This window comes from Pseudomyrmex gracilis, unplaced genomic scaffold (assembly GCF_002006095.1).
Source record: "Pseudomyrmex gracilis isolate BER0280 unplaced genomic scaffold, ASM200609v1 scaffold_58, whole genome shotgun sequence".
Taxonomy (NCBI): domain Eukaryota; kingdom Metazoa; phylum Arthropoda; class Insecta; order Hymenoptera; family Formicidae; genus Pseudomyrmex; species Pseudomyrmex gracilis.
The window spans coordinates 775,555-795,667 of record NW_018020642.1 but is presented as its reverse complement, the minus strand read 5'-3'; the positions used below and the strand labels follow the sequence as shown (position 1 = coordinate 795,667).

The following is a 20,113-nucleotide window of genomic DNA, read 5'->3' as shown; positions in this document are numbered from 1 at the left end:
TTTTTACACAATATATATATTGCGAAGTATAGAACTCATACGTGTGTGATCAAGAAATATTGTTTATGTATTTTGTGTGTGGAAAAAAATGTTTCATTATATAAAGTAATATCCATAAAATTGTTGCTTTTTTTCATCATTATTTTTTAAACATTGCACTATAGAATTAAATAAAGGTTCAAACCGTGAGTTTATCGATTATCAGAAACGAATAGGTTTTCCTCGCTCGTCTTTTAATTTTTCTGTGCCAAGTCACGTTAAAGTTGAGAACATAAATTTTTTTTTGTTTTTATTTCCAAGCACTACATACGTAAGATTATGTACAATTCTTGCCTTTTTTTTTTTTTTTTTTCTTATATATATATATACTTTGCTTTTTATGTATTTTTATTTTCCTTAGTGTTTCGTTTTAGCTATGCTAGTCCTGGAAAAAAAATTCATTAAATCATTGACATATTTCGCAAAATTGTCAATCGCAGATAAAGTTTTGGATATTCTCTTACGTTTGCATCTGTTTACTGCCGCTAAGCACTATATACGGTGACTGGGTTTCCTTCTGTTTCGCTTGCAACAAGTTCAGCGTACCTAGAGGTGTATCCGTTGAGGACATTCGTTTCATTAGAACTTCCTGTTCGGCTTTTTTCATTCTCTTCTCAACCTAAAATATCCATATTTGAAAGCTCATTATTATTTTAAACATGAATTTGATATTTAAACGAGTTTAACACATTGCGACTTAAATTTGTATTGTGAGTTAAATACTTTTTTTTTTACTTCAATCTATTTGATCTGTTATAAAAACCTTATTTTTGCCCGGGCCTTTTCCGTGGAACTTGTGCGACAAATATCGAAAAGCTTCCTTGGCACTCAAGACGTGACCGTCATCGTCGATGTATTCGAGCTTGACGTTCGGTTTGAAACCCTCCTTTTCCTTGAAATCGGACGTCGGTCCGTTAAAGCGATCTCTTCTGCCGAACTTGTCGTCGTCTCTGAAACGAAAAAACCATCACATAAACGTAGCAGATAAACTGACACCTCGATGCTGTGTTTCTTCTTTTCATGTCAGCTAGAAATGTGCCTGTATTTTTTTTTTTTTTTCAGTATTTATGTAACTCATTCAATCAAGTTTTGAATACAGCAGATGAAAATATAAAAAGCCCTTTGAAATACGGTGTTCTGAAACTTGTGTATCCACTACCAACACAGACAAGTGAAGAATAACGCTCGTCAATCTTCGGAATACGCATATTATGCGATCGAACTGAAGTAAATCGAAACAAGCCCGATGAAGCAACAATTTTTTTGACAACGCCGAACATAAAGTTTTCTTCCTTCCGTTTTTCTTTCTTATCTTGCGACATGTTTAAACTATCTAATCTACTACGTTATCTATATAATGTGTCTTTGATATATATCGTTTTTTATATATTATTTATGAAAAAACCCGATAATTGTTTATGTAAGATAAAAAAAACATTTGTTTTTTTTTATATTATTCTTATTCGAAAATGTAAAACATTTAAATATTAAATTCTATATTGAATCTATGAATCGCGATAAAATTTGCCGATATTTACTGAACACGTGCAGGTTCTCTGTATGAGTACTGTTAAAAATTAATTCTCTATAACATTCATATGTTGTGAACAATCCAGCGATTTTCGGCGCTGAGGCGATTGCGCATCGATGAGGTCGAAAACTTGTCTGGAATCTCATATCGGGAGATCCGCACAGCTTTACAGAAATCGCATAACATAAACATACCTTAACAAATCCTACTCTCTTCTCGGCCTTCTGTTCGCCTCCGATTAAGCGGTAAACTCTCGTAGTGGTAGCGGATCACATCCGTTCCGAGCACCGATTTCCGGGCTCTACTTTAAACTGTTAACTGACAGTTCGAAATTCACTAGAGACTTGTCTAACACAGTATTGTATAAACGCGTTCGACGCAAGACCCACTTCTCGCGTATTTTCCCTCGCGACACGCATCTTGTGTTAAAAAATAAAAAAAGTAAAAAAAACGTAAGAAATGATCTTGTGTCGAATCGCGCGATAATACCATGAGTCGCTTACCCGTAAGTTTTGTCCTCTATCGAGTAATTCTGTGCTTGAAGATGTGCAAATCGCGACGCCGACGGCCGATTGCTATCTTCTTTCTGCAAATAACCTTTACTCATAGCTAATTTCAAAGCACCACCTACCCCCTGTCCGAGAGACGGCTCGGCGTCCAAAATTGCCGCCTCCATCACGACTGGTTCCGTGGTGTTCTCGTCTATATTAATATAATAAATTTTACAGAGATGCACAAAAGAGAGATAAAATACAAATTTGCATTGACTAATAAAAATACCTAATTGCACTGTGTTCCAGGCACCGCGACCGTCGTCTTCGTCTTCGTTCACTGGTGGCTCATCCTTGACCTCATCCATGTCGAAATCCTACAACATTCGCATAACGAATCTGTAACGTCACATCCAACACAAATGCCAACATATCAGTTTCTTTACGTACCATAAGTTCCTGTCCGTTTTCCTCTCTATTGCCAGAAAGCCCATACGTAGGTATGTCGCCTAAAGTTCTACAAAATTCCGCGGTAGAATTGAGAACAATATTTCCAGATTGACTCTCTTCCGAGTTAAGAATTTCTTGTTTTATCGTGTCTATGGTTTTCTGAATTCCGGATAAATGTCCTTCCTTCAGTCGTTGAGCTTTCTTCAGAGCCAATTGCAACTCCAATTCTTTGTCATCTTCTTCCAGCTTTATTCCAGTAAGATCTTCTTTGGGAGCTGATTTAAGTAATTTACACACGTGTATATAAGTTGAGAGAGCGCGGATAAAATAATATATTTATTGCAGAATTAAGTTTTTTTTTATTCTCAAATTAAGAAATGCAGCTGATATCTAAGTAAATCAACATACACTCATTCGATGTACAAAATTTTAATACTTATCAACTTTTGTAGATAAATATTAAAATTTTACTTCCATCTACTTTATAGAACTTTACCTTCCAAATCATCAACATCTAAAGTATCACTGTCCTTCGAATCATCTGGTTTTTTTCTCCTCCTACTTCCAAGATCCCTAAGGTAGTCATTTTCTATAGGTACCAAATCGTCAGCTCTGAGTTTCTTCTTTCTAATTTTTCGAATCTAGAATCATACATTTTAAATAATATCATATACCGTATATAAATCGCAAATTAACTATGTATTTCTTAAAAAATAAAATTGAGCAAATACACAAAACACCAAATTGCACAAGTTTATTCTCTACCTTTTTCTTTGGTTTCTTAAACTTAGCAAGTTCCTCTTCGTTGTAATATTCACTTGCTAACTTCGGTTCTGCTATCTGTAGCGACTCTAATTTTTTATTGGCCAGACGTTGCTTCACTATCTCCACTTGACGTCGTTTTACATCCATCGCGTTGTTAGTTCCGAGAACAAAATTATCCTTCTTCTCGCCATCAATTTCCTCGTCATATTTCTCCAAAATACTGCTCTTAGAAAATCCATATTCGTCGAAGTTTTCATCAGCGTACGGATCGTATGTGGGCTTTTTAGTTTTGTTTAGAATACTGCGTTTGTAACGCTCGTTATCAATTATATTGACATTTACAAGTAAATCGTTACTTTCGTCCAACACTTCTTTATCTTTCAACGTTAAGATCACAGTTTTACCTTCTTCAAATGATTCCTGTAAGACATTTTTAGTATCTAAGCACATCTAACACATACATTCAAATTGTGTGAACAATATATGATAAATTATTATACTTACAGGATTGTGTTCAACTGTGAGGCCTTTTAGATTCTTTTCTGTATATGCAGCGTTACGAGCAGTATTTATTTCTTCTTTCACCAAGTTGCCAATTCCAAACTCTTCATCTAGTTGATCCAATACCTTTGCCTAAAATTACAACACAGTATTACACAATATTATATTTATTATTATGACATTATATTTATAATAATCTATAATAGATATTTATCTTACATATAAATTATTGACAATAAAAATAATAGTAAAACATTACTCTTTGTTCTGCTTTCTTCTTTTCTTCCTCTAATTTTCTGGATTTGTTGATCCACACTTGGGTGTCATCATCTGAGTCGCATTCACCCAGAGTTTTCACTTTTGCCAAATTAGCTTCTATCTGTCGCTTTTCCTTTTGAGTTCCTAACTTCTCTCTCAGCTTCTGAGTTCTGATCTTGTCGCTGTTGTTTGGTGCAGGCTTGTGATGAAACTCTCCCAAATCATCCTTGATTTTAGTGGGATCATCCTTTGGTGTATTGTCAACTTCCAATGGCTTCAGGCCCAACTTTGCACGAAGTTTGTTGGTTTCCTCAATCGACAACGAGGCTTGTGAACTACCACTCTTGGTAATAGGAGACGGACTGCGCTGCTTGGAAATCTCCGGCGGCGGGGGCGTAGACGGATGCGATGATTTCGAGATCTTCGGTGGCGGTGGCGCATTGACAATTTCAACTGCAACAGAGAAAAAGAAGATTATAATTTTTTGCAATTCGCGGGTGCAAAGCTTGTTTTTTTTCTATCGCGCATGTACCGTCGCTGTCGTAATCCTTGCGTTCTTTTCTCCGGTGCTTCTTGTGATGCCTGTGCTTTTCCGATTTCTCGCGCTCGGGCGTGTAGCTCCTTGAGCGACTGCGGTGACGCTTCTTCTTGGCATCGCGCGACTTCTCCGTCTTGTGATGTTTGTGCGAGCCCATGATTCAGAACTTTCTCGTTCAAGGATCTGATCGTTACAAAACTTCTCCAGTGGATATCCAGTGGTATCGAATCCCGCACACGCAACCCAACGTTACTGGAAAAATGTATTATCCGCCATGATTTTCTAGTTGATTGGTTTGGTGCAATATTGTCTCAGCGAACCGGTTAAAGCTAGTCCATACGCCATTCTATGTATTAATGATATTCTGTCGTGCGTTATTCCCGTGTATTCTTCTAATGACAAGACCCGCGAACGTCGATTGGTTGTCGGATAGAGAAATTCTAATGGCTTCTGCATAGAGAGCGGGTGATTCGTGGTTTAAAAAAAAAAACAAACAAACAAACAAACTACACGATAACCCGTCATGACGCTGCTTTTAAGGAACAAACCAATCAGAGTTCTTGATCAGGCTAAAAATGAAAGACTGCGATTGGTTTATTCCCGGAATGCGTTGAGCGAAAAATATTTTTCTTCACCCATGATGTTTCTCTACGTCATGCTCTTGTCCTCGCGTAAATCCTCCATGCTTGTTTCTTTGTGCAAGTGTTTCCTGCGAATAATCGTCGGATAATCGTGCGCTTAGATAAGCAAAACGGAAACGAAAATGTGCGTTGTAATTTACTAAAACGGAGATCGACAAATTGAAACGAATCGAAAGACGAACGAGAGTGAGTTTGAGTTGAAAGTAGTTGAAATATGGGAGGTCCTTCATCCGCGATCGCCGAAGCCAACATATTCAACGAACTTTGCATTATAAAAAGTAAGATTGCAACATATTGTAGTAGATGGAACCGATAATTTTTTACTCTTGATATCTCTATTTGTACGAATAGAACAAATGCACACGGATAAGCGACTTTAACCTCAATTCGTCTCTCTTGTTGATAAACAAGAGAAGAAAAGGTCAAAATTACCTGCGCGTGGAAAACTAAAGACATAAACCGAAACGAAAGAAAAACCTATTTGTTTTTTTTTTTTCTTTTCACATGTCTATTGTATTAGGCATAAGTTTAACTGCAATATTACCTGCGCGTGGAAAAACTAAAGATATGTAAATCGAAACGTAGAAGAAAAAAAACTTTTTTTTTTTTTTTTTTTTTTTTACATGTCTATTGTATAAATTTAACTGCTTTTTTTTATAACCGCAGATCAGATAGAGAAATTAATTGCAATACAGTCTGCCAAAAAGATGAATTGTCCAAACAGAAATTTCATATATGTGAAGCCTCAAGTTTGTACAGCTCCAAAGAATGAAATCAGTTTTATTTCTGCGTCAGTACCCAAGAAATCAAGTCAAAATCAACATATAGATCCGAAATTGCTTCCTACAACAAGTGTACATATTAATCCCAACTTTATACCGCAAAAACCAACGGTGCATATCAATCCAAGTGTTCATGCTAAAGATGTTCATATGATCCATGTAAATCCAAAAATAATGAATCATATAGTTAATCCAAATCAATGTACACCAAGTAATAGAGCGAATCTGAGTGCAACAGAAACAAACATAGACAAGACTGTTAATCCATCAAATGTCAAAACATCTATACATGTTAATCCAACATTGTTAAAACACTTAAAAGAAACAATGACAAATTCTAAAGAACCAGTCACAAAAGAGCAATCTGTTTGCTCCAAGTCAAAGCCTTTTAAAAACATTAGTAATCAGATTTCTCCAAAGAGAACTAGTAACACTGGCATTGTGCATTTGTCAAGAAGAAAACTTGTGAGAGTAGCTTCTACTACAAAAGTATCAAAAACCCCAATATCTCAAGGTGAGTTTTTCAGTTCTACAGAATTTGTAGATCTTTCTGTAAGTAAGTTTTTATTTAAACATTAATTATCCAATAGATTTACTTAAACATGTAACTATTTAAATATGACGCAACATTTACTTAAACATGTAATTGTTAAAATATCTAATAAACTGTAATGGAACGTTTGTTCATATAAATTCAGGTAACAAATCTATCAATAGATCTAAAGTGACCAAGTATAAGATAGACAGAACTGTATTGCAAGTAAAGAAACTTAAAAGAAATTGTTTAGAAAGAAGAAAAGTGAGGTGATTATATCTCGTTATGGATTACAATCTCATATATTTTAATTGATTATACACCAAATAAACAATTTATATAAAATTGTGCAAATATTTACGTTGCAGAGACGACATGACAAAGCTTGTCACTATTGGTGATATTGTTTACAAAGCTTCGAAAAACAAATTAGTTCGAAACAACTCGCCATTGAAACGTACGTGTGTTACTGTTGTGTACATTTTATATTAATCACTTATCTTAACGTTTTACTTTGTCAATATACGTATTACTGCGGTAATATGTTTTGAAAAATTTGCAGGGAGAAAGTCGATTAGTGGAAAAAGCAGTAAACTCAGTATTGCTACTAGTGCTAAAAAACAGCGAGCTCTTAGAAGAAGCTTTAACATGCTAAATCGCACGTTAGAAACAAGTAGCAAAACGCGACATTCTTTCAATATATCGCCAAAAACAACATATAAAAATAGTATTAGGTACCATTTAACTATAAATACAAACTGATCAGTTTTTATTTTTATTTTTTTTTTTTTTTTTTTTTTTTTTTAAAAATTGCTTAAGTTTTTTATTGAATATGAATTGAGTTTTCAACAGGTTTATTTTAAATATCATAAATTAAAAATAATGCAATTAAAAAATACGCTTCAATTTGTATTGCATCTTAAAGAAGAATTGTTCTCAAACCATGTGCTCATATTAGCTTTTTGTTTGTTAAATGTTTATAAACATTTTTATATTTATTGAATCACGATATTAATTTTTCTCATAGCAACAAAGCAAAACAGAAAAGCATTCGCATTTTGCGAAATAAAATGCACAAAAATAATCAGCCGTGTTTAATATTTCAACGATTTGGTTCTTGTCCGAATCACAACAAAGGCACTTGTCCCAAAAAACATGATAAGAAACAAGTATCACTTTGTAAGAAGTAAGTTGCTGCCTAAATTAAACACAATACTTTATATAGAATTTTTACGCTAACTCTTGCAATAGATGAATTAAAATTTTAATGTTACAAATAAAGGTCCACTTTTTAACTTACATCATGTAAATTACGTACACAGATTTCTGCAAGGGAAGTGTCTCTTGGACAAGTGTCCTCTATCGCACGACATTGGACCCGAAAAGATGCCAACGTGCAAGTACTTCCTCGACGGCCGTTGCACAAGGGACAATTGTCCCTATGTCCATGTCAAAGTGTCTTCGACCACACTGATATGCATAGATTTTCTGCGAGGATATTGCGCCAAGGGAAATAAGGTCAGTGAATTCAGTTTCTGTTTAATCTGTTGTTTGTCTACATGTAAACTTTTATGATGTAAATTGTTAATTACTTGTTAACCTTTTCGCTCTAAAGAGCATGTGCATACGCCCTCGAAGAACAAACGCTCGGATAAGAAGAGCGTTTACGTTTGTTTTTCAAGTTTATAGAACAGAAAATCCCGTCGTAAGAACTCCGTTAGCGACGCGTTCCTCTCACAGCAATCATATTTTGTCACAAGCGCACCGGAGCGAAAGGGTTAAACTATTATAATCGATTTCATTCTTAGAGTTCCTGAGTAAAGTTATTATAACAGAAATCTCAGACGCGGGCCTGCGAGTTGCAAATTGTTTAGTTACACTGCTGGAATAGATTTCTCAGGTAGTGGCACTGACTTTTGTTTGCTACGCAGCCCGTAGAAAAAAAATGCATAAAAAAGATCTAAGATCGCTGATTTAAGCATAGACGAAAATTTTATATCCTCGATGATATTACAGACTTTAGAATGAAAAAACCGTCTCATCTCAAACTAGTGATAGTAATTTTGTAAAGCGTGGAACACTGATTTATTTCTCTATAGTGCCAGCGACGTCACCAATATCTTTGTCCCGAATTCGACCGAGCGGGAAAGTGCAAACTCGAAAAGTGTCCCTATCCCCACAAGTCCCATTCCTCTCATCCTGAAAAGAATGCGAAATATTCGAGCAAAACGCGCGACGTGCGAGAACACCAAGCCGCGTCAACTGCAAGGAACGAGTCCGAGACACCGAACCCAGAAAGCAGACCAAGATATTACGAAGTAACAAACGACGTATCTCGAGAATTTGAGAAGAAAAAAGACACTGTGCATTGTATCGACTTTGATTCATCTGTGAAGGAAACGGACAAGTCCTTGCCGCGAGAGAATGGACACGCGTCGGAAACGAAGAGTAATACGAAAGAACAGGTTTGTATCGGCGGTTATATTCCTATCGATCCTTCTAATTAACGTTTTATACATGTACATTAATTTTAGAGCAATGAATTTTTCAGTTACTTTAAAGGTTTTGCCATCGAGTCACTTACGAATTAAGTTAATATAGTATTTTTAATGTATATAAAAATATATATATAAAAAAAAAATAGTAACTTTCATATTTAGAAATTTTATTTTTAACAATTCTTATATATAAAACGTTTTTTTTCTTTTCATGCAAGCATTTGTACAAATATTAGAAAATTTAATTTACAAATTAAACTTTCCAATATTCTCCATGTAGTTGTGGTAGATCTGTGTATATATATATATATATATATATATATATATATATATTATATACATGTATTATATAACTACGTAACAAATATAAAGTATTATAAATTATGTATATATATGTATGTTATAAATATATTAATAAAGAGAAACACTCGTACGCAATATACATCCTTGTTTCTTTGGTACAACCATCATCACATTTGGTAGTTAGTTTTTTGTACAATTAAACGACGATTTCACAATTTCTTTAAATTAATTACAAATTTTTCTAAATTACTTTTTCTAACATACAAGGCAATAAATATTTAACTGTGTACAGGAAGCAATTTGTTTCATCTGCTTTTTTTTTATTATTATTTAGAAGTTACACAGAACCGTACTGTGTGTAGAAAATGTAAATCACTGGTACACACATACAGAATAAAAATATTGGTTATCTGCACTCATGAAAGCATACTAATTTTTTTAGAATTATTTTTTAAGAGCTAATATAAGATATAGAAACTCTTTTGGTCAGAACTTTTAATATACATAAGTGATATCAAATATTTTGCAAAAATGCCACAAGCAAACTCCTCGTTTTCTTATTTATATATAAGAATCCAATTTGTCGAATGATTATAAGCTAATAAAATTGGACTATGTAATAATAAAGATATATTATCTTTGTCAACGGACGCTGACACTACCAACCATTGCTCAAGCCAAGTTCTCATACTTTCTACAGACATATTTGTTGGGTTTACGCCTCTAAAGGATAACGCCTAAAAAGTAAAATCACTAAATAACAAAAATATATATTTATAAGACAAGATGTTTTTCAAGAATTACAACAATAAAACATGAATTAACTTATCTACCCATCGCATTGCTTCGTTAGGCATCGCCTTCACACCTCCTTCTCGTACGATAGCCCGATCCATACGCAATATCAACATACCTCTTTCCATCAGTCTTTTTCTTTTAAAAGGCCTCCACAAAGACATACCATGTATCGCTAATAATTCTTTCTGAAGTAAGATAATACATATAATGCTACAAGGTCTTCAAAGTATAAATTTTCAAGAGTATAATAATGAGATGTGCAGACTTACTAGGTGTTTCCTTTTGAGACTGTTCAGAGAATACGGTGGGCCTGAAAATAATTCGGAACAGGCTATAATATTCTTGGTAGTTGGGTGTGTGCCACTTCCCAGACAAGCTATAGCATCTCGCCACTTTATTTTTAGCGCTTGGTTCTTGATGCTCTTGAGCTCTGCCTGCATGCATCTGAACAACGACCTGTTGTGTTTAAGTCTCTTCTTGTGATCTAACAACATGAACTCCAGCTTCTGCTGCAGCGTCCAGTAATGGGACGAGAGCAGGTAACGTGGAAAATAGATGGCGAGAGGAAAAATAATGTAATTCGTGAAGGGTATGGCCGACAGCAGGAACAACGGCGACAGCTTTCGTAGGTCCTGCGGCATTGTGTGCATCAGTTGCAGCTCTTCTCGCGTCAGGCTGTCAGTACCGTTCTGGTTCTGCTTCTTGATCGCGCTGACAAACCGCTTCAGGTCCTTGTATACGTCCTTGCTGCCGACGCTGAACACGCGATAAACCTGGATCGTGCGCGGAAATTTCTGTTCCAGCGTGTGCTCGTAATTCTTGATGTAATCCATATACCTGCTGAACCAATACTTCTTCAAATTCGCTACTTTTCCCGACTTCTCGTCCGTTTTCATCACCGTCACGAGACGTTGCGTTGTCGAGACGCATTTCGAGGATTCCAACGTACCGACGCCTTCTCGTATTAATGTCCTGCATATCGCTTTGTACATTTTGAGATCTTCCGCGATAATAAAACACAAACCTAACCTAACCTAACCTATAACGAACTACGTATTATACCCGGGGAATTGCAGAGTTCTGTCAAGTAGTATAATAGCTGAGCAGCCAATCAAGTTGTTGCCTCAAATGTAGCGCAAAATTCAAATACAATATTATTAATAATTATAAGATCAGACTATAAAAGACCATTTTTAATATTATAATATTAATTAATATTCGCAAATAATTAATAAATAATAAAATTATTAAAATTAACTATATTATTATTTAATAAATATCAATCATTAATTTTTATGACTTACCTATCTACATAATATTTATACTTTTTACAAAAAAAAGACGCAAATATATATTTCACTATAAAAACGACTTGAAAGCTAACAAACTTGACACTTAGGCTGCGTTCGGGGAGCGCATTATCAGCGCTGTTGCATCATTCTGTCTTTGTTGCTCATTAGATGTGATTACCAAAGTAAGATTTTGGAATGTAGCCCAGAAGATCGATGTGTATTATGCAATGTAATGAGAAAATGGGCGCGTTCAGACAACTCAACAGTTGCACAACGGTTGAGAGATAATTACTTCTGATTGGATCATACTTTTGGATCCGCTCAGATTTTGAAGAATACTCCTATCATAAGTGATGATCTCTCAACCGTTGAGTTGTCTGAACGCACCCAATGACAAAAGTGAGCGAATTTACTAAGGCCTGGTTTATACGGGCAATAACTGTTAATTTATGCCGGAACCGGTAGAGTTTAACTATAGGATTTCAATGCTTCTGTTTATACAAAATTGCCGAATGCGTATAAACAAAAGTATTGGAATTCTATAGTTAAACTCTACCGGTTCCGGCATAAGTTAAAGGTTATTGCCTGCATAAACAAGGCCTGAATCGAGTGTACTTTGCCCGCTTTTCTACTTTTCCCTGTCCTTCCGTGCGCAGTAAAATTCTCTTCTCAAATTGAACGCAGTATATATTCTATAGTTTTGAACAGAGAGAAACCTGAGAGCGGCCATCCTATTGTAATTTTTTACGACGGTTTCAACCGCTGGTTTTAGCCGTATTTCCACAAAAGTGGAACTCAAAGGTCGTTCTACATTAAACGCAAGTATCTGATCTCGTGGAATTGATTAATTGCAGAGTCAAATCAGCCAATCGACCAACGTGATTGATCAGTTCCACGAGACCTGCTACTTGAGTTTCATGGAGAACGGCCTTTGAGTTCCACTTTTGTGGAAATACGGCTAAAACCAGCGGTTGAAACCGTCGTAAAAAATTACAATAGAATGGCCGCTCTCAGGTTTCTCTCTGGTTTTGAAAAGGACTGTTCGGATCGCGCATACACGTTAAGTCTATGTCACACTACGGATTAGGATTGAGATTGGATTGCAATTTGGCCAATCAGAGAGAAGATCACTAAACTTAGGATTGGTTTTCTTTTTTCTAATTGGTCAAATTTCAATCTAATCTCAATCCCAATCCGTAGTGTGACATAGGCTTTACGTCGAAGTCGTTTTATAAAAACGAGGAAAGTTGCGCACCACTGTATTGGACTCCCTTCTCTCTTGTGAACGATTTGCGATCCGAACGGACATTGCAAAAGCTAGCAGAAGAAATTTGTCGGAGAATAAAACCACGTGTGTGTTCAGCGTTGTCGGATTTTGTTAAATATTCGGATAAGTTTCTTATTGCACACATATTATTTGTATACACTTGTTAATCTTGCAACGAACATTTATTAAACAGACATGAATATTATTATTCATCTTTCAACGCACAACTATTTATAGGGTATGTCAAATATTCTTTATTGTTGATTTACATTTGTTATTTTTTAATAGAATAGCTATATATACGCATAACATACATATATTTGCAATTTTTGTTATATTTATATGTATTATATATATTTTTAATACCAATAGAGGTTAGTTTTCAGAGTAACAATGTACAAATTTTTTTTAGCAGCTTTATTTGCTGAAAATCTTATTTTACTTTGTTGCTCCACGATTGCAACTTTGTTAAAAATAGGACTTAAACATGACCTAATGTGAAATACATTAACAAAAGTGTATACTTGTTCTTTCGTGTAAAGAAGTGAGCCGAAAATTTCGACAAAAGATCAAAGGTATGTTAAAAAAGATTAAAACGTTTTTTTTTTGCATTACTTTCTATAACAATACAAATAAATTATATATACATATATATATACATATATGTACGTGTACACATATTTGTATGTGTAACAATATTTAACAGCGATGTTATAAATTGTTTTTAGCTGTTTTGGACACACAGAAAAAACATTCAAATAATTATATCACAAATTAGTCTACGGATACACCAATGACTAAAGATAAAAAGGTTGCATCATTGTTGTTGATATTAATGTTATGCTTGTTACATATATCTGTTTGTTATAAAAAAATATACAGGGTGTTTAAAAATTATTATTTTAATTAAAACAATTTGTTAAGGAAAAATTGAATTCTTTTTCTTTATTTTAACGTTGTATACAAAAAAGTTGAGACATATTTATTTCTTTTTTAGAAATATGTATTATAAAAATTCTTTACAAGATTTCACAAATTAGATCATTATATACTTAAATAATATTTGATAATTAACAAATTTATTCTTAGAATTTTGTCTTATTGCAACTCAATTTTATATAGAGCAAATAATGTCAGTGATGCCCTGTATGTTGCGTTTTTTAAATTATTTTATGGAACAAAAAATAGATACAAAAAGCTGTACACAGATCAGCACTGAATTCTCCTCTGGACAGATTGATTGGAAAAGAATGATGCAATCAGAAAAGGGAAAAGAATTCCTTCTTTTCATAGACTAGTGCTGGTCTATGTATATTTTTGTAAACTTTTAGTGCTTGTAATATGTACATATACATTTGTCTTTTACTTCTGTTTTTTTGTATGTTTTCATTATATATATATATTATGTTGCTTTTTATCTTCTTTGTCCTATTGATTTTTCTTTTTTTCTTTCATCAGTCAGTTTTGCATAAATGCAAAAAAAAAAGATTGTTTGCTTCTAAATGCAAAATTGACTGAGATCTTGTAGTTTCTTTTCAACAATGATCAGCATTGTTACACCTCTTAGTTTTATATACGTATATATATATGTACCAAATATGTATGTGCTAAGCTAATTTTAACTCCTGCTTTTTATGATTTCAGTTGATGCATGCTGTGCACTGTGTATCAACGTCCTATTCACATTGCACCATATTTTTATTATTTTTGCCAAATACATTAAATTTACACTAGAGATCTAAAATGGCTGCCTATATCAATCGCACAATGGTACAACCGACCAAGATTGGAGGGGACAGCCAACTTCGATCATCAGATATTAGAAATGATAATTCTCCTCTACAGATTTTCGTTAAAGCTAAGAAAAGAATAAACGATATATTTGTGGACATAAGAAAATATGTAGAAGAAACTGTAGAATTTATGACATGTGAGTATACAAAATTATAAAAAGAGATTTTTATTACCTGTAGTATTTTTATATTAGAGTATTATTATGAGATATACACTGTATTTAAGTGTTTTTCATGTTTTTGACATCGTTTATATCTACAATTTCAATTTAATTTGTAAACTTGTAGTATTGCAAGCTGATAGCAATATTGTAACACTAGAAGAGGCAGAAAAAGTCAAAAGTTACATTGATAAAGTGCGTGCAATAAAAGATGTTCTTCGAAGAGATCACATGAAAGTCGCTTTCTTCGGCAGGTGAGTAATTACATTGAGTAACATCTGTATAACATACACATATTTAGTATATTTAATTGCTTGTATTATAAATGTATATAATATTTGTATGTATATTACAGAACAAGTAACGGAAAAAGTACCGTAATTAACGCTATGTTGCACGATAAAATTTTGCCGAGTGGAATAGGACACACAACAAATTGTTTTTTGCAAGTGGAAGGCTCCGATAATGGGGAGTCGTATCTCATAACGGAAGGATCCAATGAGAAACAACCAGTTCAATCTGTTGGGCAGTTAGGTCACGCTCTTTGCAAAGAAAAATTATGCGAGAGTCAATTAGTAAAAATATTTTGGCCGAAGGAGAAATGTTTGTTGCTGCGAGACGATGTAGTGTTTGTAGATAGTCCAGGAGTAGATGTAAGTCCGAATCTCGACGAATGGATTGATAAACATTGTTTGGATGCTGACGTTTTTGTTTTAGTAGCTAATGCAGAATCGACTTTGATGGTTACAGTAAGTATATTTAATTTGTAACAAGCAATGCTTAATATTAAAGTTTAAAGACAAAACTCATTTTCTGCTTTCTTTCTTTTGTAGGAAAAGAATTTCTTTCACAAAGTATCAACAAAATTATCGAAACCGAATATATTCATTTTAAATAATCGATGGGATGCCTCTGTCTCTGAGCCGGAATTTTTTGATCAGGTATATATTTTTCAAGTATTACGTTTAGAAAAAAGAATTAGAAATTGTACCAATAACATATACATCGTATTTTTGAAAATTGAATTTTAGTCTATAATTTTTCTTTTATTTTTTCGCAATTTCTTTTGTAATTAAAAATGTTTTTACTGTAACTTTTAAAACTTTATATTATCGTACACATAATCTAAATGAACTTTAGTAATATTTTTATTTATTAGCTGGTCCAAGAACAAAAAGAGGTAAGTTTACATATTTTGTATGATTCTACAACTTATGTTGTACGCTGCATATGTAATATGATCTCACAAACACGCACATGTCACACATAGTTTATTTTTATCGTAAATCACTTATGTCTATTAAGTTTGGAAATTCAATTTTTGTTACAACGAGAAAGTAAAATAATAATAATAATAATAATAATATGTTCATTTCTATGTATGTTTTTTTTAATTATCGCACTTTATAAATGCTATGCACAAAAAAGTCTACAAAGCATGAATTATTCTTATAAGAAAAACTTGGGAATTTCGCACTTAGCAATTGAGTTGTTTACTCAATAGTTGTCACAATTTGAGACAAAGTTTTGTGTGGGTGTGTGTGTGCGTGTGTGTGCGTGCGTGCGTGCGTGCGTGCGCGCGCGCGTGAGAGAGAGAGAAGAAGGACAAAAAGTATCAAATTTTACATATTACATTTAAAAACTGTTTATGTAAAATGTTTAATGCACAAACTATTATTTTTTTGTTTACATCTATTTGTTTTTTTTGTTTTTTTTTGTTTTTTTTTTGTTTTTTTTTTTTTTGATAGCAACTTTTTAATAAAAGTCTATGCGCTATCATTGTGATTAAACACATTGTAAGTTGTGTAATAAATAAGTATAATTTATTTATATATTTCTTGCTCCGATAGGAAAACATTTATGAAATTACGTGACAAAATCTTGCATAAAAATTGTGATTTGCAATTATGGAGATATATTTTAAGAAATAGATGTAAAAATATTGATCTTTTATAAAATATTTGTAACTGTTTGCAAAATTAATTTCCAAATACTATTTCGGCAAAACAATAACGATATGGCGAATCATCTTAGCAGTATGTTTGCAAAATTAAATTTAAAAAGAAATTGTTCAATAATTGAGAAAAAAATTTCAGCTATGTGATGTTTAAAACATGTAGAGAAATATAATTGCATATGAAGAAATCAAATTAATTCATTTATATACTTAGAGAAATGCATAACGACTCTTTTCTAATTTTTGACAAATATTATTTACAAAATTTTATTTTGACAAAACTGTTGCGTTATGTCGAATCATCTTAGTGCAATTCTATTTTTGTGCAATATTTTTTTGTACAATTTTCACAATTTGTCTGTTGGGGTGTGTGTAGGTTCGAGCACAACATCAAGAACGCGCTGTTGATTTCTTATCGAGAGAGTTAAAAGTGTACAATCCGAAGGATGCCGAAGACTATGTTTTCTTTATTTCAGCGAAGGAAACTCTTCAAGCTCGTTTGCAAGAACAACGTGGTCAACCTGCTCATAGTAATATTTCTCAAATCGCTATTACATTTTCTTAAATTTTGAAGTTGTTTTATTAGTACATATTTAATGTTTAATTTGTTATAAACACGTAGACGGAGCGCTGGCCGATGGATTTCACAATCGATATTTTGAGTTTCAAAATTTCGAACGAAAATTCGAAGAATGTATTTCGAAGTCCGCGGTAAAGACCAAATTCGAGCAGCATTCTCAACGTGGTAAACATATCGCAACGTAAGGAAATGTATTACGTATTTTTGCAGTTGTGCGATTTTGTCTTTTATTTTTATTATTATTATTATTATTATTATTTATTTATTTATTTATTTATTTATTTATTTTTTTTTTTTTTGTATTTGTAAAACTACCGTCTTATTGCAGCGAAATACGTGACACGTTAGACGAAATATTGGATCGAACGCAGAAAATGCGAAGTGAACAGTTAAATATCAAGAAAGAAGTGCACAATAAACTGAATTTCACCGAACAACAATTGATACAGCTTACTCACGAAATGAAAGAAAACATTCACCACATAGTAGAAGACGTAGACCAAAGAGTTCGTAAAGCTTTAAGCGAAGAGATTCGTCGATTGGCTGTTTTGGTGGACGAATTTAGCGTTCCGTTTCACCCCGAGCCGCTCGTGTTAAATGTGTATAAGCGAGAACTTCACACGCACGTGGAAAATGGTTTAGGTGAGATGAATGTTTTAAATAAAAATACATTTTTTTGATACGACACGTGAAAATGTTACTTAACAATCTTAATAATATTTTTATATTATATTTATAGTTTTTTTATATTATATTTTTAGTACAATATAGTTTAATAACAATATAATTTTATTTAGTTTAATAACAATTCTGACATTTCTGTTATATTTTTCTTAGGATCAAATTTACGAGCTAGACTCAGCGACGCTTTAGCGACAAACATGGAAAGCTCGCAGAAAGAAATGACCGAAAGGATGGCAAGTTTATTGCCCGAAAATAAGAAACACTTGTCGCTCAACATTCTGCCACGGCGTGAACGGTTCGAGATACTGTATCGATTGAACTGCGACAATTTGTGCGCCGATTTTCACGAGGACCTGGAGTTTCGTTTTTCATGGGGTTTCACGGCTCTAATCACAAGGTTTGCGGGGAAACAGGGTCACAGAATAGCTGTAGCCAATTGTCCGCAGGAGGTGAGACTGTGAAATTGTTTAACAGATAAAAATAAACATAATATAAACATTTATATGTAAATTTAATACGTATAATTTATATGTTTGTTTACCTTTTTTTTTTTCACAGATACCGCCCTGTATTTCGTCACCTGCGGATAGTATAGATTCGTTAAAATACGTGTCGGCCACACCGAGCAACTTTCAGGCGAGGTCCGACGACTGGTCTCTAGCTAGTCGTATAGCAGTTGCGTCCATAACGTCTCAGGGCACCATGGGTGGCCTTCTTATAGCTGGTTTTGTACGTATCGCGTTGTTTTTTTCACCGTGTTGAATTTCTCTATTACAAGAAAACTAATCTTGAAATAAATCCATTTTCGTGTATATAGATGTTAAAAACAATAGGTTGGAGATTGATTGCAATAACTGGTGCTATATATGGCGCTTTGTATCTCTATGAACGTTTGACATGGACCAACAAAGCGAAGGAGCGTGAATTCAAACGACAATATGTTACACATGCTACGCAGAAGCTTCAAATGATTGTAGATCTCACTTCGTCAAACTGCAGTCACCAAGTTCAACAGTAAGAACGCAACATAAGTTTTTATATAATAAATACCTGCACTAGTTTCTTTTTTTTTTTTTATTGTTACAATCATGTTATATTTCTCATGCAACAGAGAGCTCTCAAGCACATTTGCACGACTCTGCAATTTGGTGGACGAATCGATATCCGAGATGAACACTGATCTTCGAGGTATAGCGACCACCTTGGAAAAATTGGAAAAAGCGGCGGCTAAGGCGAAGCACCTTCGAAACGAGGCGAACTTCTTGATAAACGAGCTCGAGACGTTTGACGCAGCGTACTTGAAACCCTTGAATTAGATAAAGTGTTGAGTTTGAGGCAGCATAATAACGTCGGAGAATTAGTACTAAATACTTATTTTATAATTAATTTACAAATTTGATTGCCATCCTGCTTTCAGTGAGCGATAATTATGTGACATCCAAAATGATTTAGACACACTCGTTAATATAAATTTCGTGTTTTTATCGTACGTTTGAGAGATTTAGTAATAGTTTTTTTTTTCTCTCTCTCTCTCTTTCTTGTATTCTTTTTGTACATATACGAAAGAGTCAAAGTTACGTTGTCTAGAGAAATATATACATATAAGAATTGAGAAAACACGTTTTTGACAGCTAGATTAAAAAAATGTACTATAATAATACAAGGCGCAAGGTCTTTTACATAGTATCATTGAATGTTTCTACTTGAGAGACACAAAAAAAACTTGAATCGTGCAGCGGGAGATAATAACGTCTTATAATCGATTTTTATGTTACATAAATTATCTTTATTATTTCAGCAAATTGGTGTTTCGATCTGTAATTTGATATATAACATTGTGTGACATTTAAAAGCAAATGCAAAATAACGTTTTTATGCGTGTGTATCTGTATGTATATAATTTTTGAAGATACATGTACAAATAATTCCGAAATTTGATTAGATCGTGGCATTATTGTATGTGTATATATTTCTGTTGAATTTTGTTTGTGATGTAAATCGAATATAACGAGCTTCTCTTTGATCTATTACAGATAGTTTCTTTTATTTGGCTAAAAGAATCAGACGCTATAGAAATCTATTCTTTTTGTTAGGATGTATTTATTGAAGAATGTATGTTACACTTGTACAACCACTTATAAATAAAATATTATTAAGTAATTGAATAATGAATTCCACAACATGCATTTTGTATGGTTTTTTGTGCGCATGGTTATTTGTTACACGCCACTTTTGATATTTCCCGATTG

At 33.5% G+C, this 20,113-nt stretch overlaps 4 protein-coding genes across 9 annotated transcripts; 2 read left to right on the top strand and 2 right to left on the bottom strand.

The window, feature by feature from the left end:
* Positions 1-272: 272 nt before the first annotated feature.
* On the bottom strand, positions 273-4,889 carry LOC109853978 (U4/U6.U5 tri-snRNP-associated protein 1). Of its 2 annotated transcripts, XM_020426615.1 has the most exons (11): positions 4,568-4,888; positions 4,037-4,488; positions 3,781-3,909; positions 3,277-3,696; positions 3,008-3,152; positions 2,512-2,786; positions 2,351-2,438; positions 2,074-2,272; positions 803-989; positions 504-658; positions 273-424 (listed from the first exon to the last, which is right to left on the bottom strand). In XM_020426615.1, the coding sequence occupies exons 1-11, from the start codon at positions 4,728-4,730 to the stop codon at positions 397-399; spliced, it is 2,241 nt and encodes a 746-aa protein (XP_020282204.1). In that variant the 5' UTR covers positions 4,731-4,888; the 3' UTR covers positions 273-396. The 2 variants fall into 2 exon arrangements, 1 of the variants encoding a protein (XP_020282204.1); XR_002250169.1 differs by lacking the exons at positions 273-424; positions 504-658 and adding an exon at positions 1,765-1,888 and having other exon boundaries at positions 909-989; positions 4,568-4,889.
* A 331-nt stretch (positions 4,890-5,220) lies between these two features.
* On the top strand, positions 5,221-9,143 carry LOC109854042 (zinc finger CCCH domain-containing protein 3). Its single transcript, XM_020426736.1, has 8 exons — positions 5,221-5,492; positions 5,881-6,510; positions 6,695-6,800; positions 6,900-6,988; positions 7,094-7,265; positions 7,559-7,717; positions 7,854-8,049; positions 8,631-9,143. The coding sequence occupies exons 1-8, from the start codon at positions 5,429-5,431 to the stop codon at positions 9,036-9,038; spliced, it is 1,824 nt and encodes a 607-aa protein (XP_020282325.1). The 5' UTR covers positions 5,221-5,428; the 3' UTR covers positions 9,039-9,143.
* A 248-nt stretch (positions 9,144-9,391) lies between these two features.
* On the bottom strand, positions 9,392-11,177 carry LOC109854006 (LETM1 domain-containing protein 1). Of its 2 annotated transcripts, none has more exons than XM_020426670.1 (3): positions 10,400-11,177; positions 10,166-10,315; positions 9,392-10,069 (listed from the first exon to the last, which is right to left on the bottom strand). In XM_020426670.1, exons 1-3 carry the CDS (start codon positions 11,120-11,122, stop codon positions 9,890-9,892), a joined length of 1,053 nt encoding a protein of 350 aa, XP_020282259.1. In that variant the 5' UTR covers positions 11,123-11,177; the 3' UTR covers positions 9,392-9,889. The 2 variants fall into 2 exon arrangements, with proteins under 2 accessions (XP_020282259.1, XP_020282260.1); XM_020426671.1 differs by having other exon boundaries at positions 9,997-10,085.
* A 1,472-nt stretch (positions 11,178-12,649) lies between these two features.
* Positions 12,650-20,036, top strand: LOC109854036 (transmembrane GTPase Marf). 4 transcript variants are annotated; one of them, XM_020426723.1, is made up of 15 exons: positions 12,650-12,927; positions 13,105-13,264; positions 13,418-13,500; positions 14,334-14,619; positions 14,771-14,897; positions 14,999-15,392; positions 15,477-15,584; positions 15,803-15,823; positions 16,977-17,130; positions 17,223-17,361; positions 17,509-17,822; positions 18,018-18,313; positions 18,423-18,593; positions 18,682-18,878; positions 18,976-20,036. In XM_020426723.1, the coding sequence occupies exons 4-15, from the start codon at positions 14,433-14,435 to the stop codon at positions 19,178-19,180; spliced, it is 2,313 nt and encodes a 770-aa protein (XP_020282312.1). In that variant the 5' UTR covers positions 12,650-12,927; positions 13,105-13,264; positions 13,418-13,500; positions 14,334-14,432; the 3' UTR covers positions 19,181-20,036. The 4 variants fall into 4 exon arrangements, with proteins under 4 accessions (XP_020282312.1, XP_020282311.1, XP_020282313.1 ...); XM_020426722.1 differs by lacking the exon at positions 13,418-13,500; XM_020426724.1 differs by lacking the exon at positions 13,418-13,500 and having other exon boundaries at positions 13,102-13,264.
* The last annotated feature ends 77 nt before the right edge of the window (positions 20,037-20,113 follow it).

What these genes read in the sequence shown, in the direction of transcription:
- LOC109853978 (XM_020426615.1), bottom strand. Translation starts at nt 4,730, where the DNA reads ATGGGCTCGCACAAACATCACAAGACGGAGAAGTCGCGCGATGCCAAG. An exon ending in CAAGGATTACGACAGCGACG is followed by an intron (nt 4,489 to 4,567) that starts GTACATGCGCGA and finishes TCTCTGTTGCAG; the next exon opens with TTGAAATTGTCAATGCGCCA. An exon ending in AAAACGGACAGGAACTTATG is followed by an intron (nt 2,439 to 2,511) that starts GTACGTAAAGAA and finishes CGAATGTTGTAG; the next exon opens with GATTTCGACATGGATGAGGT.
- LOC109854042 (XM_020426736.1), top strand. Translation starts at nt 5,429, where the DNA reads ATGGGAGGTCCTTCATCCGCGATCGCCGAAGCCAACATATTCAACGAA. An exon ending in AAAAACCCCAATATCTCAAG is followed by an intron (nt 6,511 to 6,694) that starts GTGAGTTTTTCA and finishes ATATAAATTCAG; the next exon opens with GTAACAAATCTATCAATAGA. An exon ending in ACATATAAAAATAGTATTAG is followed by an intron (nt 7,266 to 7,558) that starts GTACCATTTAAC and finishes TTTTTCTCATAG; the next exon opens with CAACAAAGCAAAACAGAAAA.
- LOC109854006 (XM_020426670.1), bottom strand. Translation starts at nt 11,122, where the DNA reads ATGTACAAAGCGATATGCAGGACATTAATACGAGAAGGCGTCGGTACG. An exon ending in GTCTCAAAAGGAAACACCTA is followed by an intron (nt 10,316 to 10,399) that starts GTAAGTCTGCAC and finishes ATCTTACTTCAG; the next exon opens with AAAGAATTATTAGCGATACA. An exon ending in CTAACGAAGCAATGCGATGG is followed by an intron (nt 10,070 to 10,165) that starts GTAGATAAGTTA and finishes TTTACTTTTTAG; the next exon opens with GCGTTATCCTTTAGAGGCGT.
- LOC109854036 (XM_020426722.1), top strand. Translation starts at nt 14,433, where the DNA reads ATGGCTGCCTATATCAATCGCACAATGGTACAACCGACCAAGATTGGA. An exon ending in TGGTCCAAGAACAAAAAGAG is followed by an intron (nt 15,824 to 16,976) that starts GTAAGTTTACAT and finishes GGGTGTGTGTAG; the next exon opens with GTTCGAGCACAACATCAAGA. An exon ending in GCCTTCTTATAGCTGGTTTT is followed by an intron (nt 18,594 to 18,681) that starts GTACGTATCGCG and finishes TCGTGTATATAG; the next exon opens with ATGTTAAAAACAATAGGTTG.